Genomic DNA, 15,305 nt, shown 5'->3' on the forward strand with positions numbered 1-15,305 from the left:
AAAGTCCAGATACAAAGGAAAAACGAAGTCATCTCTAATTCCGCCAACCAGAGAGACACTGCTCATGTATTGTCATCTGTACCAACAGGCCTTTTTCTATTTATTTAGAGATCGTTTTAGGATCAAACAGTCCACCTAAGTCTTGAGCATCCTTTCTAGATCTCATATCGCTTTTAAGTTTCCTTGGGGAGATTTTAACTCAGGAATCTGGCTTCCATCATCAGTGTGACTAGTCTGCTTTCCTTATTTCTTTTCTCAGTGTGGGCCTTTACCCTCACACACTTCCTGGGAAGGAGCCAGGCTTTTCTTTTCCCTCGAATGGCAACCGCATTAGGACAATAGGCCGGGCCGCTAATTAGGTAAGTTTTGGTTCCTCCGCGCCCTCCTCTCCGAGTCCCGGGAGGAGATCACCGCTGTCAGCTATAGAAGCCGACCCTGAAGAGGCCCAAAGGCGAGTCGCCGAGGATTTGCCGGGAGGGAGGAGGGGGATATATTTTCGGCTGTCACAAAGGAGTAGTCCCCATCACTGACTTTAATGACTAGAAAATCTTCTCCTAATAGCAGAGGCTCTTGTCTGGGTTTCAGAACGGCTCTCCCCCGCCCGCGCTACCTCGCGTTCATGAATAGTCCTCTGAAAACCAGGTCCGGGCCGTCTCGGCCTGAGAACCAGCCCTGGACCTCACGCTCGCCCCTGGGATGCCCATGCCCGTTTTGCTTGCTTGTGCACATTTGATGTTTCTTCCTAAATATTATGTTTAAGAATACACAGTGTGTGGTGGGGAGAGGAGAAGGAGGGAAGATTTACGAACCTGCAAAGGTGTTTCCTTCCCTGCTTTCCGACGGTATTACGCGGAACGGCAGCCGTCGAAGCGCTTTGGCCGCTCCGAGGCGGCTCCGCCGTGCGACCCCCGCTGCCGCTCTGTCCGGGAGAGGGGCGTGGGTGCTCGCAGACCTGCTTCCGTTGAGGCACCGCCGCCGTGGCGCCCGGGGCCTGTCCCCTTGGTGGTGGGGCTTCTCTTAGGCTTCTGCGGCTCTGAGGCTCACGTTCCTGGGCTCCTCCCGATCCAGCTGAGACAGAGTTCTTTTGGTGTTCTCTACCCCCTTCTCTCTCTTCTCCTCCTGCCTTCCTCACCCCACCTCCAGGTAGCCCCCAGTGGCTAGCCTTGACTATTAAATAGGTTAGATATTATCCTCAGTCTGCTAACTGTATTATGACGAAGAAAGGCTCCCACTCTGAAAAGCCTACCTTCTTCTAGTAGAGTGGGCAACGACACAGGGGTTTTGAGCTTTTAGAGTCTTGTTTTATACTATTGCCATCCAGAAATTGTTCTGGAACATCTTATCAGGTTTTTTTTAATGCAGTCTTAATTCTCATTTTGCTTATTTTTATTGCCGTAGCCTTGTCACGACCCTATTTTACCCAAGAGGAACGGGCAGAGTTTAGAGGCGGAAGGCTCCTTCTGTGATTGGCGCCTCTGAGGGTTACCTGTCCACACAAGCCTGCTTCCGCCCTGTTCCAGGTGCAGAGTGGATATCCTAGGGGAGGGTCAGTCTAGCTGCAGCCTGCCGGAAAGAAAACAAATTCCTCCTCACCCCCAGGACAACCCACTTTACCAAACCACTCTGGGGAGAACAAACTCTGTTGATCAAGGTTGACGATCATTTGAGCTTACTGACGGGATCTGAGGCCACCCATGTAATTTATAAAGTCACTTACAGAAGCCAGATTCAGAATGGGATCCACTTCCCCGAAGCCAAAGGGTGCCGTTCGTTCTATTTCATTCTAGAAGAGTAGCTCAGCTCCTCCTCGTTGCTGTAGGGCTCCTTGCTGGCCTGAATGCCCATTAGGCACCATTAAACCCAACACGTCTACAACTGAACTCCTAACTCCTGTGTTTTGCTGGATTTTTCTCCTGGGGCTCATCCTTCCTTTCCCTCTCCGCCACCACCATCACCTCTTTCCTCTGACCTAACCTAAAGTCCTAATCTAATGAGTCTGTTTACTAGGTGTCTTTTCACCCTGCCCTCACTTCCTCTCTGTGCCACTGTTATGTCTTCTGAGATATGGCAGAAGCCAAAATGGTCCCAGCATGCTGCAGTACATTGTACACATCCCTACCAGAATTATTCTTGAAGCGTGTACTCTGACGACAAGTCCGTTGCTCATAGTGGATTCCTGACGCCTGTCTCCCTGGTCATCAGTCCTGGGTCGTCCTTGCCCCTTGGACTTTGGCTCCACTTGGTCTTCGGTGCTCTCTGAGGCTTAGATTGCTGTGCTTATGCCCTTCCCATTGCTTCATCCCATTCCTGTTGAGACAAGTGTTTTCTTGGTACTCTCTGCCTACTTCCACCTCCCACTTCCCACCTCCACAAAAACTCAGAGTTAGTGCCTAGCCTTCACTAAATAGGTTAGTCGTCCTGCTAAAATATTACAACAGAAAAGCCCACCTTCCCCTCGTGGAAGGAAGCAATCCATCCTGACCCTTCATGATTTAATCTTTGCTTCTCTCTTTAGCCTGTTTGTCCACATTGCCCCCTATTTGCATCACATTCCAGTCCTATTTCTTTTCAGGTGTGTATGTTGATTTATTCCTTTGGCCTGAAATAGACCACTTCCCCTTGGACCCGGGGTAAACTTGCAGGCCGGGCGCCAACTTTGACTTCTCCGTGAGACCTCTCTTGATCTCCCAAGCAAGAAATGATCACTCCTCATACAACCATACTCCTTATCCACCTTGAGTTTTAATAGTTATGTCCGCGTTTCTGTTTTTTCATGCATAAATCTTCATAGAGCGATTTCATTGTATCCTATGTGTTAATTCCTGAGGAAGAGCATCTTTGAATGCACATGTCCTGTCCATGACTCTAGGCTTGTGTGTCACTCTTTCCTTGTCACTGGGTATTACTTGGTTTTGCCTGACTTTCTAATTTTTGCCCATCTGGTTGGTTTGAAAATTGAATTTCATTCCAGTGTGTTTGTTTGTCTGGGTGGGTGGGTGGGGGTGTTAAGAACTATAACAGAAAATGTCAGAGGTCTTAAGTGCATGACAAAAGAAAAAGGAAATTATATTTCTATTTGCCAGCATGTAGAAATGTAGTTAATTTTGTATTTTGATTTTTATAACTGAATGCCTTGCCAAGCTTTCTCATTCTGATACGCTATATGTGGATTCTATGTAGACAGTCATCTGTAAGTGATGAAAGATTTATTCCATTCTGCTTTTACATCTTTCATTTCTTTTTATTGCTTTATTGTATGGTCCACAACTTCTAGTACAAATGTTTAGCAAGAAGGGGTGATAATAGGTAGCTTTATCATGTGATGAAGATAGGAAACTGTTTCGTTAACTTAAAAATTATCTCCTCTTTCCTGTTTTTTAGTCTGACGATGCATATTTTACCCATTTAACCTATGAGTGATTTTACTGTTGATTAGTCTCTAGGTGAGATTAGCTGGGTTCTAAAAGGTCGTTTCATGGTGTTAATCACTAGTGAGCATTAGGACTAGCAAACACGTAAAAAGAGCCGGCACCCTCAGCAGAAGCCACACTGGCAAACACAAAGGCGCGTGAGAGTCGTCAGGGAGTTCATTACACCTGCAGAGTCTCACATGCTGCCCCAGCGCGTGTGACTGCAGTGCCGGCCCCTGCCCCTGCCCTGGAGTCTTGCACTGCCTTTTTTATTGTCATTTTCTTTAAAAAAAGAAAAAAATCCTGTTTTTCTTTTAGGGATTTCTCTCTTTCTCTGGGACATGAGTGAGAGTTGTTTTTGATGTCGTCTTCTCTCCATAGAGTCTTTTTTTTCCATCTTTCTCCTAGCTGCTTTTTTCTCTCTGTCCTCTGTCAGTTTTTCCTGTTGGATGCTTTCTCCTGGTTTCTGCTGATCCTCGGCTCCCTCCTGATTTACGAGGAAGCCATACAAAAGCTGAGGAAGCTCTGGATACTTAGGGCTTGTCAGTGAGGGCTTCGTCGTAGGCCACTGCGGGTAAACTGTGGCACTGCTGTTTGTCTTGGTCATGACTCTCTTCTCGTGAGCTGGTCACTTTTCCCAGAGAAGACTCCTCCAGTGTCCCGCCCTGGAGAGTGGTGGCCAGGGCTCTGACAGCCCGAGAGGGGAAGTACAGAGACTTCCCCATAATTCAGCCTGTCTCAGCGTAGTACCCCTCAGCCCTCTACCAGGAGGGGGTCAGAGGGCCGATTGTGTCACTAACAGACTTTCAACCTCTCCTTCTCTTTTTATACCCCCTTCCAGAGGTACCCAGTGTCCAGATTTCTGAGACTTTTGGTGGGCTCTGCAGGTTAAATCAGGTAGCTTCATAGCTTTTCATTACTGGCCTAGAATTCAGCTTTCTTAGGACTGCTGAGCCAGTTACTGCTGGTTTACCTGCTTTCCAGTTGCTAAAATTTTGCTACAGTTTTCTCCTTTCCTGTTACCTTAGGCTGTGATTTTGAAAAATCTCATTAATACTGTGTTAGCTTCAGGAGAGACTGGTTCCGTCCCCATCTCTAAGCAGATATTACTTACACGGTTTGTAGATAGGAAGTCAGCACCCTGTCCTTTTTCAAATTCTCTAAGTCTAGTTCATAGAACTGATGTTCTAAAGCTGTGGTGTCATCTACTGGATGGCTTTCTCATTAATTTTCTTTCTGAATATTAGATAAATAACTCACTTTGGCTTTCTGGCTTAGTTTAGGCCTTGTTTATAAGAAAATAAGGGCTTAGTCACTGGGTTAACGAAAGTCAGCCTCTCAAGGTGACAACTGAAAGGAGTCAGTGGGCAGCAGACCTGCTGGCTCCACAGACTGGGGGGTCTGCTGGGGGGCGCTCCCCAGCGTGGAACAGAGGGCACGGCCAGTCGGGGCTTCCAAAACGGGGGCAAATTGTTTCAGACGTAGTAAGGTGGAGAGGTCTCCTAGGCTGCTGAATGAATAGTTCTGGAGGGAGCACAGAAGAACCGTTTGTGGAGGCAGGTTCTCACCACACATTTTCCTCTTCCTAAATTAGCCGTGGTTCTTAGTGAGCTACTTTTATCTCTGCCACAACCACTTGAGCCCAAGTCACAGGGTCTCACCTGGACTATTATAATCGCTTCCTCAGTGGTATCTAGTCCCGCCATTTCACCCTGTAGCAAAGGAGCTCATTCCTCTGCCTGGGAGTGACAGGGCAAAGTAGGAGTATTCCAGGTGGACCAGAGGTGCAGGACATTCCAGGAAAGCACCTAATGTGGAGCAAACAGAAGCAGGAGAGAAGGTGGCACATGATGGATCTGTGGCCCTGGTTGCCTTTGGGACACTATGGGAGAAGGGTCTGCAGATGTAGCAGGTGATAAGCCTTGTGGATCCAGCTCAAGAGTTTGTCCAAGGCAAGAGCCTTCTTCCAAGTGATGTGTCAGCTCAGGTGTTAGTGGATTTTAATAATAATATCCTACTTCTTTATTGAAGAGATATACACACACACCCCTTAAAGATTTTTAAACATGCTGACAAAGGAACCCCTATGATTTTGAGGGCAACCTGCCCTCTGGTTGAAAGGTAGTCCTGTCTTACATGATAGGATCTATTAAATTATCGTCTGTACCCATATTCGAAATGAAATTTGTACAAGTTGTTTACTGCTTGAATTTCAGAAGAATATCATTATAGAACCTTTTTTTTTTTTTTTTTTACTTTAACCTGATAAAATGCAGTGATTGAGGCACAAAATATATGGCCCATGGCTTAGGAAATACCAGTGACTTTGTGAAGAGTCAAACCAGATTAATGGCACCAAGAGGGATTGTCTCTTTTTTCATCTAAGTCAGTGTCCTTTAACATGGTTGAATCTAGGACCTGAGAAAATCTGAAGAAAGCTATGGCCCCGCTCCCCATAAGAACTCCAGTACACAATGCCTCCTAATTTTGCACAGAATTTCAGAGAACTGACAGCCGTAGGCCCCACTTATGAGCCCCTGCTCTAAGTTAAGGCTGCAAACCCAGCCATAGCCCTCTGATAAGGTGCTCCTCAAGGCCTCATATCTGTCATCAACCAAGTGAGTCCAGCCCCATGAGCACCTATTTTGCTGTTTAGACGTATAACAAGCCCCAACTCTCCTAACATTGTACTTGCTCAGATACAACACCGAACAAATTTTACAACACTGAACAAATTTTACAACACACGTGCATAATGAAAAATAAGCAGTTACAACTACCTGAAGGTTCTGAGTATCATCTTCTTTCTCCCGCTGATGTTTCTGTATAGTTTTTCATTGATGATAGAGACTTGCTACCAAAGTCCTTCAAAGCACTGATACTGAGGGAAGCACCCTCTCTGGAAGCCTCCTAGAGCAAAATAAGCAATGAATTTCCACCTACCCCGCTCCAGGATTGGCTGTTTTCTAGTGTGAGTAAGAGAAGAAAGAGAACCTCGTTAGAAGCCCTTTTTAAATTGGCCTTAACACATTCATATGAAAACCATCCCAGGGTTTGGGAGTATGAGAGAAAGGGAAACGCTGGCAGTAGAACCTTCTTACCCACAAGGAGTGGTGATGAATGGAGTCAAAAAAAGAACTGAAGTACCCATGTCGGAAGACTAAAAATGGAAATTCAATTTCCTCTCAGAAATGGGCCTTGCATTGTGTCCCTGGGGACAATGGAAATAGAAGTCAGAAGTCATAGTTTATTTTGAGAATGTTGTAAGACACTTGTCCCCCATTAGATGATTGTGTTACGCAGCATTGGGGACGTCCTGGAACTACACTTGTGCTCCAACTTCTCTACCATCGTATACCACCGGCCCTCAGGGAACACAGCCCTTCCTGGCTGTTGCCATATATATATGTTCTTATTCCAATCTGATCCTCTCTTATCCCCAAAATAATCAGCATGAACAGAATGAAGCAGATGGCACAAGCCTTCTTTGGCATACTGGCAGATCTGTATCACTCACTCAGTATTTTTAGAATCAAGGGGATTGAGAATTAGGTCCTGAGATGTTTTGGGGGAAGACTTACTGTCTTTCCAGGGTGACAGGTGTTGAAATGTCACCGTATTGAAGACTCAGATGCAATCCGTATGTCAAGTCACAGAAGAGACTGATTATCGTCAGGACCATCCCTTTGTCAGTTCGCTGTTAGGATTGTTGGTGGTTTGCCAGATAATAGAAAGTTAATCACAAGCCTGTTTTAAGGATGTGGCCAGAAAGCGCATCAGGTTTCAACCAAAGATTGGAATCAGCAGCAGCCAGCCAGTGCTGGTCAAGTACATGATGATGGGAGACGTTGTATTATCCACGCAGTTTATTTTTTAAAAATAGCTGAGCTTTGATCCTCAGCCATAATGAATTTATAGTCTGTTGGGAAAGACTATTTTTATAGAAGTTTGTGATTCTATCATGAAAACAGTGTAATTATTTATATTTGAAGGTCCAATTAATGAAATACACAGTTATGGCAAATGAAATGTTATCACTATTTGTGAATTTGAATTCATCACTAAAAAGAGGAAATTAAAGAATGTTCCTTATCACATGATTAATTCAGTTCAACATTTGAGGACCCCTTAGTGTTGGGCTAGGTGTATTTAACACACAGACCTAAAACTCAAAAAGATAAAGTCTTGGGAAAAGACATTCATGAAATAAGTATAAAAATGTTGAAGTCATTTAACTTTTTTTGTTCTTTGAGAGAAAGTTCAATGGGGAACAAAGAGTTGGAGATGTCTCACGTTCAAGTAAAACTTGTCTAAAATTCCCTGAAGATGCCTGCCATCTTTGCAGGCCTGGGGAAATGCAGGCGATAAAGATGCCTGTTGGACTTCTGACTCTAGAGAAGTGGCTGGACAGTGGATCTGGGAAAACTTTATTCAGTGCTACAGGGCAGGCACTTTTGTTTTAATTGACCAGATCTTATTTTTCCCTTCATTCTTGGTGTGTTGGTAAGCAGTCAGTCAAGGTTGATATTTGTTTAGAAACAACGAATGTAGGCTTTTTACTTGCCACCTCGTGTGTCCTTTCTGTGTATGTGAGCGTGTGTGTTGTCCAGACTCCTGGTTCCTCCCAGTAGGAATAACAGACGCTGTATTATATGTAGGGAGAGAACGTGTGTCTTTTCCCCTTATATCCACAGCTGAGTGGTTAGAACCACGTGCCAGTGTGCCACTGATGGTTTTTACTTCTAATCTGCGTGTTTCATAAATATATTTGTTTGGTGTGGTGTTGGATGACAACATGCTTTCAGATCCATCTTGTTTCTGTTGGTTTCCCCAACAGCCTGTTTCCATGCCTCAGGTGGATGTTAGATGAGGAAACGGAAACTCAGGACATAGCTAACCCGTGGGCAAGCTAGAAGTTGAACTGGGGGAGCTTTCTGCTGCATTCACAGAACGAGTGAATAGAGCCACACAAATTGCCCCCGTGCTTCAAAGATTACACCAGAGGGTGAATCAGGCGCAGGGTTGTGTCTGAAGAGCACAGCCTTGCCTTTACAAACCCTTTTGACAGTGAAACCAAGAGTCTCTCTGGCTGTCCAGTATAGCAGCCACAAGCCACATGTGGCTATTTCCAGTTAAATAAAACAAAAATTTCAGTTTCTCAGTGGCACACTGTAATTGTCCAATAGCCGTCATATATAAGACATTTCCATCATCACACAAAGTTCTATTGGACATACTGGTCACCCCACAAAAAGCAAGAGTTGGGGAGAATGAATTTACTGAGAGAAGCTGATAAAAGTGTACATGCAGAGGTTGGTGTAGGTGAGAGAAATAGAAAATCGTCACCACCAAACCAGCTCCTTCTCTCGAGTGACTAGGGCTATTTTGAGTTCAGCTATAAAGAGAACAAGGAAAAGATGAATTTCAGACTTCATATTGTGTATACATCTTAATCTTTTTTAATAGACCTGGAAAGAACACAGAAACTTGCAGTGAATGAGTCTATTTAATGATGATGATAAATTCTGTGCCTTTTATAGCTGGGCCGGTATTATGGCCAGACCAGGCTGCATGAGAAGTAGGACACATCATGAGACCTGGCAGCAGAAACTCGGCCACACAGGAGAGAATTCCTGGAAGGAATTATTTTGTTTGTGGCCAGGGTTGTTGGGGATGCCTCAGGCCTGAACTGGATGACTGAGGGAACCAGGAGTTGTGGGAGAGGAGCTCGGACAGAACGAGGACGGGGGCTCATTTCTAATTGTACTTGGTCACAGAGAAACAGGGTATGTGCGTGCTGCCATCAGAAAGGAGGTTTGGTGCCAAGATGCTGGCTGAGAACGCCAGTGTCCCCAGCTTTGGCTCAGGGCTGAAGCTTCAGGTCAGAGTGCACACGTCAGCTCTGAAGGTTCCCAGCAGGTGGGAAAGGACAGTGCAGGGTGTCTGCCTGTGTTGGCTCCGTGTGAACTCTGACCAGACACTGACAACATCAGAGCTAGTTGACGAGGAACACGAGACGTTTGCTGCAGGTTCTGCCCATGAGGAAAGGAATGTACGTTTGTTGAGATACATGTGTTGTGTGCTACTATCTTTAAAATGCTGTAACTGTTATAAATCTTATCTAGCTGGACTCCAGCTTTCTGATTTGAAAGCTACTCAAAAGGTAAGTAAAAATTAACTTTTAACAATAGAGAGCAACTCGAAAGACTTGGCATAAATGAACGGCAGGAAGCAGACCCCTTGAAGACCTGCTGTGGCCGGTCAGCTTCCCAGCAGTGCCCCTCTTACTTGACAGAGTCCAGGAAAGGCTGGCCTGGCGCAGAAGTGACTCCAGTGCATTGAATGGAAGCAGATAGGACTCTGATGTTTTAAGTGCTGGCACTTGAAAGGTTCACGTCCACCACCTGAGAATTGCTGTCTAGCACAGCACGGGACTCTAGCTAGCCAGGGTTTTACTGTGGTGTTCACGATGTTGCCTCAGACTCTGCAGGCTCCTCAGATGATGGTGCATTGGTAGAAAAAGAGAGCCCGGTTTTGGTGACTTTGCCTGGGTTGGAAGGTGTGGACATAATTGGGGTTTGAGACAGGTTGAGGTTGAGGAGGCAGCAGGCCCACCCACAGGTAGTGGGGCCTTCAGGGTTGGGCAATGAGGAATGTCCCCGATAGCGAAAGGGGAAGAGAGTAGGAGAAAAGTTTACTGGAGGATGGAGCCTACACATTTGTAGGTGGCCTGAGCTTGACCCCAAGCCATCAGGGTGGTTTCTGTGGGACTATTCTGTGTCCCCTCCAAAGGCACGACATGCATGAAGTAAACTAGTTTTGAAGAGTGTTGTTTACATCATAGGTCAGGTCCTTCTGCATGGTAACCTTACAAACAAATTAACTTAGATGTATACAAATGATTTTGTCTCGTCTCCTGGAAGTTTAAACAGGTGTGATAAACACCTTGTGTTGTGAGTGAGGAGGACTAGCCCATGGTTTGAATAGGCAGGGGTGGTTTCTGTTTCTGTACCAGTAAAACACTCGAACACAGGGCAGGTATTTTTTTTCCTTTGAATCGGCCAGTCGAGCCTCACTCTAACCTGGAATTGTGGTCTGAAGTAGGTAATACCGAGTCTGTGGAAACTGCTGTCTCCATTACAAAGGAAAGTGCTTCATCCACCATCAACACACCGTGTGCGTGACTGCTCAGATGCGTCAGACAGGTGGTTTATATGCAGAAGGACCTCTTAAAGCACACAGGGAGGACAGAGAACTGGGCTGCATTAGAGCCGCTTAGAGGAGCATGTGGAATCCTGGGTAGTGGATTCTGAACTGCTGGGGGAGGAAAAGCAATGTTTTCAAATGACTAATGCGAGAACACTGTTCCTCTTCTCTCCACAGACAGTCTGGTGGTCCAGGACATGCCCCGGCTCTAGTGATGCAGATTACCTTTCTGCTCCTGGCATCTCATCTGTGCCTCAGCCCTTCTCCCCCCCGCCTGAGACTGCAGATAAATTGGGATGTGGGAAAGCAGGAAGCAAAGCTGGTGGTAACCGAGAGGCCCATGTCTGGGTAGAACTCGGCCCAGGCGCACGCCGCCGCCTCTCCCCTGGTCTGGAGTGCAGCTGCCACGCTCTGCTGATGTGCTCAGGACCAGCCTTACATTTGTGCTTAAATGGCACAGCATTTGGTCAGCGCATCTGAAAAGGAAGGTGTGAGAAGCAAAGCCCATGGCCACCTTCCCCTGCCAAATATGTGGCAAGACATTTCTCAGCCTGGAGAAGTTCACGATCCACAGTTATTCTCACTCCAGGGAGCGACCGTACAAGTGCTTGCAGCCAGACTGTGGCAAGGCCTTCATTTCCAGATATAAGTTAATGAGGTGAGAGGCCTCAGGAAAGGCGTGAACTTGCACAGGGGCGCACAGGGGCCTTCAAGGGCTCTGCTGGTCTCAGACCAAACGCTGTAGGGGAGAAGGGACGCAGAGTGTGGATGCCTTTCAGCCTTTAAAGCTGTTTATCTCCAGTGATTTACTGTAGCTTTATGTGACAGCTTTACTGTGCAACGTCACTTCATTCTTTAAACAAATATTTCTTATGCTCCTACAATATGCCAGGCCTAAGAACAGAAAGATGAGGAGACCCATGGCGGGAGACAGTCGTGCAAACACAGCTAAAAGGCAATCTAAGTGCCTTTATAGCACTGTGCAGGTGGAGGTAGTCATTCTCTACTGCGAGAGGGGACCTGGGAGGAAGGCTTCTCAGAAAGAAACAGTCACCAGTGGGACGTAGAGAATGAACAGGAGCGGGCAGAGGTTCTGGGACAGCCCTCAGCCTTGGCCTTAAAGCACACAGGTACAGAGGTAGTGCTGGTGGAGGAGCGGCTGAGGCAGGAAGGAAGCAGCTCCTAGCAGGCCTGATCCACTGTCCCCTTTAGGGTTGGTTTGAGCGAATGAGTCTACGTAGTGAAACATGCTTTGATTAGAATGCTAGAAAGATGGCGCTGGTAGTAACTCGGAGAAGAGAGAAGAGGCAAGTAGACCGATGTGAAATGTGTTGTAACAGTCCAGGCGTGAAATCCGGAGGTCTTGTCCAGGTCTTGACAGTGAGGATGGAGAGGAGGAACATAGCAGCTTCTCAACCAGGGTCTAAAAGCCACGCTAATAAGTAGATTCTGTTGGGTCTACAGATGTCATGTGCATTTAATCAGGTTTCCACAGGCATCCATGATACGCCAAAGGATAAAAACCATTCTTAACAGATGAGTCCTTTTTTAAAAAATAGTACATTTAATCTGAGTTAGTCCTTGCGTGTCTGTTAGGTCCTCACTTCCATGAGGGAAGTGAATATATGGGATATAGCTTCTGCCTCCAAAGGATTTTTATATCATGGAAATGACAGAACGTACACCAAATTGCTAAGCTGTGCAGTAGTCTGATTGACAGCGGATGCTGTGCACACTATGTACGCGGTGCCCTCGGAGCTACTCATGCAGAAGCCCCACTAACATACATATCTTTTGATACTTGGTTAAGGGAAATGTGTCATTTGCCTCTAATCCTCATGAAATGAACTTTAAGGCTTCAAATTTCAAACTCCTCACCTATAACTGCAAAGCTGAGAGTCAGAATTTAGCAAGAGAAGATTTCTGAGTATTAACATGGACCACATTCTTACTAAATCTTGGAGTACCCTTGGAGGAAGGCACTTGAAAGAGAAAAAAGATATTCATTATGCTCCTGGCCCTCAAAAATATCACTATTATAGATAATGTAGTTTAATAAGCTGATTTTTAAAATCAGCCTATAAATGCTTAGCTATTTTAAAATTCAAATGTGTTCTGTACACAGGCAAATCTCTAGCTGCCAAAAATATAAGTATTGAGTGCCTACTGTGTGCACCAATTCTGTTGCGAAGGCTTCCTGTTTTGCAACAAGCTTCTGATGTGTACCCAGTCATTCTCCTTACCCGAACACTGAAAGCAGCATTGGCTGCAGTTAAGCCACAGTGAAGCTACTCTAACTGTGGATAAAGACCAAAGTACGTGTAGGAGCTGAATATTTGCAAAAGACGGTGGAGCTAACAGATTACTGGAGTGACAGGAATTAGGTGGGATTACTGTGGTAGCCACAGTGAAGATGATGATGTCTTAAGTGATATTTAGGAGGCGGTAGTTCTGACCAGGGGAAACGACTTGTTCAGTTAAGGGTGTGAACTGAGGCAGAAAAGGGAAGCAGTGTACTTATGCAAGAACCGCCTTCCCTGCCACGGCCACCGCCATTTCTTGTCTCTGGCCTGAAGCAGTGATCTCATGAAGGAAGAGAGTGTGGTGAGATGGCAGGGTGCTTTAGGTTTTGCTGTTTTTTAAAAAGGGTGGGATTCCATCCCACTTCCCTCAGTTGCACTATAAGCTCCATTTTATAAGCGGAGGTTGAAGGAGCAAATAACTAACTTGCTTAAGTGGGAAAGAGAACATGAGTCCCCTACAGCGAACAGTGAAAGCAGTTAGATGGAGACAGCAGAGGCAAGAAAAGATGATTTGGCAAGGCAGGCCAAAGTCCTGGTTGGTTGGAAGTCTTAATGGAAGCAGTTGCGCCTGAAGACTTCTAAGATCATTGACATGATCCTGGTGACACCCAAAGATGGTGGTATTTGGTGCTTACTGTAGGACAGGCTGAATCTGGTGGTCTCCTGGGTTGTGAGGTAAGAAGAGAAGTTGAAGGAAGGAAACAAGTGGTTGAAGGTAATTTCAGCTCTAAGATGATCCTGTTCTAGATTGGTAAGAAAGGGATAAATTTAAAAAGAGAAGAATGGGATGCCAGGACAAGGACAGAGTCAGGAAACTCAGAGGGATGGGAGCCACCGAAATATGAAAAGTGGTGAGAGTGCTCATGTACTAGTTGTGCCACCCTGTGCCCTTCCCATCTCGAGGACAGGAGAGGACAGGAGAGGGGGTGGGAAACACCAGGTCCAAAGTTGTTATCTGGGCATTGATCTACCCATGGGTGATCAATGGAATCTAAGCAGATAAAGATCCTCCAGAAAGAGAAAAGGGGAGAGAGGCAAGAATGGAAGATCCAGGACAGGGCTGTGGGGTCTTCCTATTCACTAGTACTGGAGCCAATGGAAGGAGAGTTGTTTAAATGCCAAGTTTGTAAATCAGTGCCCTCACACCTATTCCTGATGATGCATCTATGGATATGTTGTATTAAGAACATAGTTCTCTGCCCTCTAATAGACTCTACAAACCCTTTCTGCAACTGACAAATGTTTCTGGAACTTGAAGACACCAGCATCATTTCGGGTCTCTCGAGTAGCTGTTGCAGTGGCTCGTGTTCCTCAACACTGGACCTGTCTCACAGAGCTCACCACATTGTGTGTGTCCCTTTGTGTGCCAAGCTCTGGTGTCTTGGATGGAACTGGTGGAACTTACTTTTCTTTCTATTACCTGCATGTAGCAGTCTACCTTTTTCTTAAGGGAGACAGGAAGGAGATAATGAGGTTTTGCTTTATATTTAAGAAAATGACAATTAGATTCAGATCAGCTTTATATTTTTGAACTGGCTTCCAGTCTGCCTCCTAGTCAGAACCACCACTATCTTCTGAACAGCTGCTACTGTAGACCCCTTACCAATTCTACCTCTAGAAAAGGATCAGGAATGGACAGTACAGGGTAGAAGGTGGGGTGAAGGTGCGATTAATACACTTTGACTTATACTGTCTTTAAAGAAATTCTATCTTTTTTATAGAATGAGTTGTTAGAAATTCTTTTGTATCCAAAGTCACAAGCTCTGTTGCATTTAAATTGTTAGTAGGACAAGTTTTAGCCTCTAAAGACTAAACACCTAAAAGAATTAACTGACAAGAGGGACATGAAGCAAACTGTGTTGCACCTGCAAGTCGCAAGTTGTAATTAAGGATGCTATTTTGTAAAAAATACTAACATATAGGACTTCGGGTTTTATATGATACATTTAGTTATTAAAATGAGCCTTTTTACAGTTTTAAGGATGACAACTTAGGGTTTCTTTATCTCAATGAGTCTTAAAAAACCAACAGTTTAGATTTTAGGAATTCAGAGGAGCTATGATTGAAATGGAATTGTGATGGTTTCCCAGAACTAACTTGTGCTTTACAATTATAAATAAAAAACAGCTATTTCCAGGTTGACTGCGATGACAATGGCTTGTCCCTGAAGCTCAGTGTTAAAGAAGAACTTAGAACTGCTGTTAGGAATAGCAGTTTTGTCCTTCTACGAAAAGACCTTTGGAATTTTGCCAATGAAATTACTAGTGACCTTTAGGAAGTGACTTGAAGGCATCTAAGAGGGATCTTGAAGAAATATCTGAGATGACAGTTGATAGAAAGTGTTAAATGGAGGAAAGCAAGACTTGAGCATAAAGATCTCCCAGGA

General features: G+C 45.2%; 2 protein-coding genes across 14 annotated transcripts in view; one reads left to right on the top strand and one right to left on the bottom strand.

Annotated features, from left to right (window-relative positions):
- The window catches only part of PLAGL1 (PLAG1 like zinc finger 1), an 82,687-nt gene that overhangs the window by 64,102 nt on the left and 3,280 nt on the right, over positions 1-15,305 (top strand). For 6 of the 9 annotated variants that reach the window (XM_070256482.1, XM_070256483.1, XM_023632983.2 and 3 more), the window contains one exon: positions 10,794-11,274. The exons of the other annotated variants lie outside the window; for them this stretch is intronic. In XM_070256482.1, coding sequence (XP_070112583.1) covers positions 11,123-11,274 — 152 coding nt within the window. In that variant the 5' untranslated portion in view covers positions 10,794-11,122. The remainder of the gene's footprint in view (positions 1-10,793; positions 11,275-15,305) is intronic. 9 annotated transcript variants of the gene reach the window in all.
- ZC2HC1B (zinc finger C2HC-type containing 1B) overlaps positions 1-15,305 on the bottom strand; it is a 71,002-nt gene that overhangs the window by 8,868 nt on the left and 46,829 nt on the right. For 3 of the 5 annotated variants that reach the window (XR_011434473.1, XR_011434472.1, XR_011434469.1), the window contains 2 exons: positions 6,191-6,320; positions 810-2,307 (listed from right to left, as the gene is read on the bottom strand). The gene's annotated coding sequence lies outside the window, so the exon portion shown is untranslated. Of the gene's footprint in view, positions 1-809; positions 2,308-6,190; positions 6,321-15,305 lie in introns of those variants that run through there. The other 2 variants (XR_011434471.1, XR_011434470.1) reach the window with 2 other exon arrangements.

The sequence above is a fragment of the Equus caballus genome, chromosome 31 (genome assembly GCF_041296265.1).
Source record: "Equus caballus isolate H_3958 breed thoroughbred chromosome 31, TB-T2T, whole genome shotgun sequence".
NCBI lineage: Eukaryota > Metazoa > Chordata > Mammalia > Perissodactyla > Equidae > Equus > Equus caballus.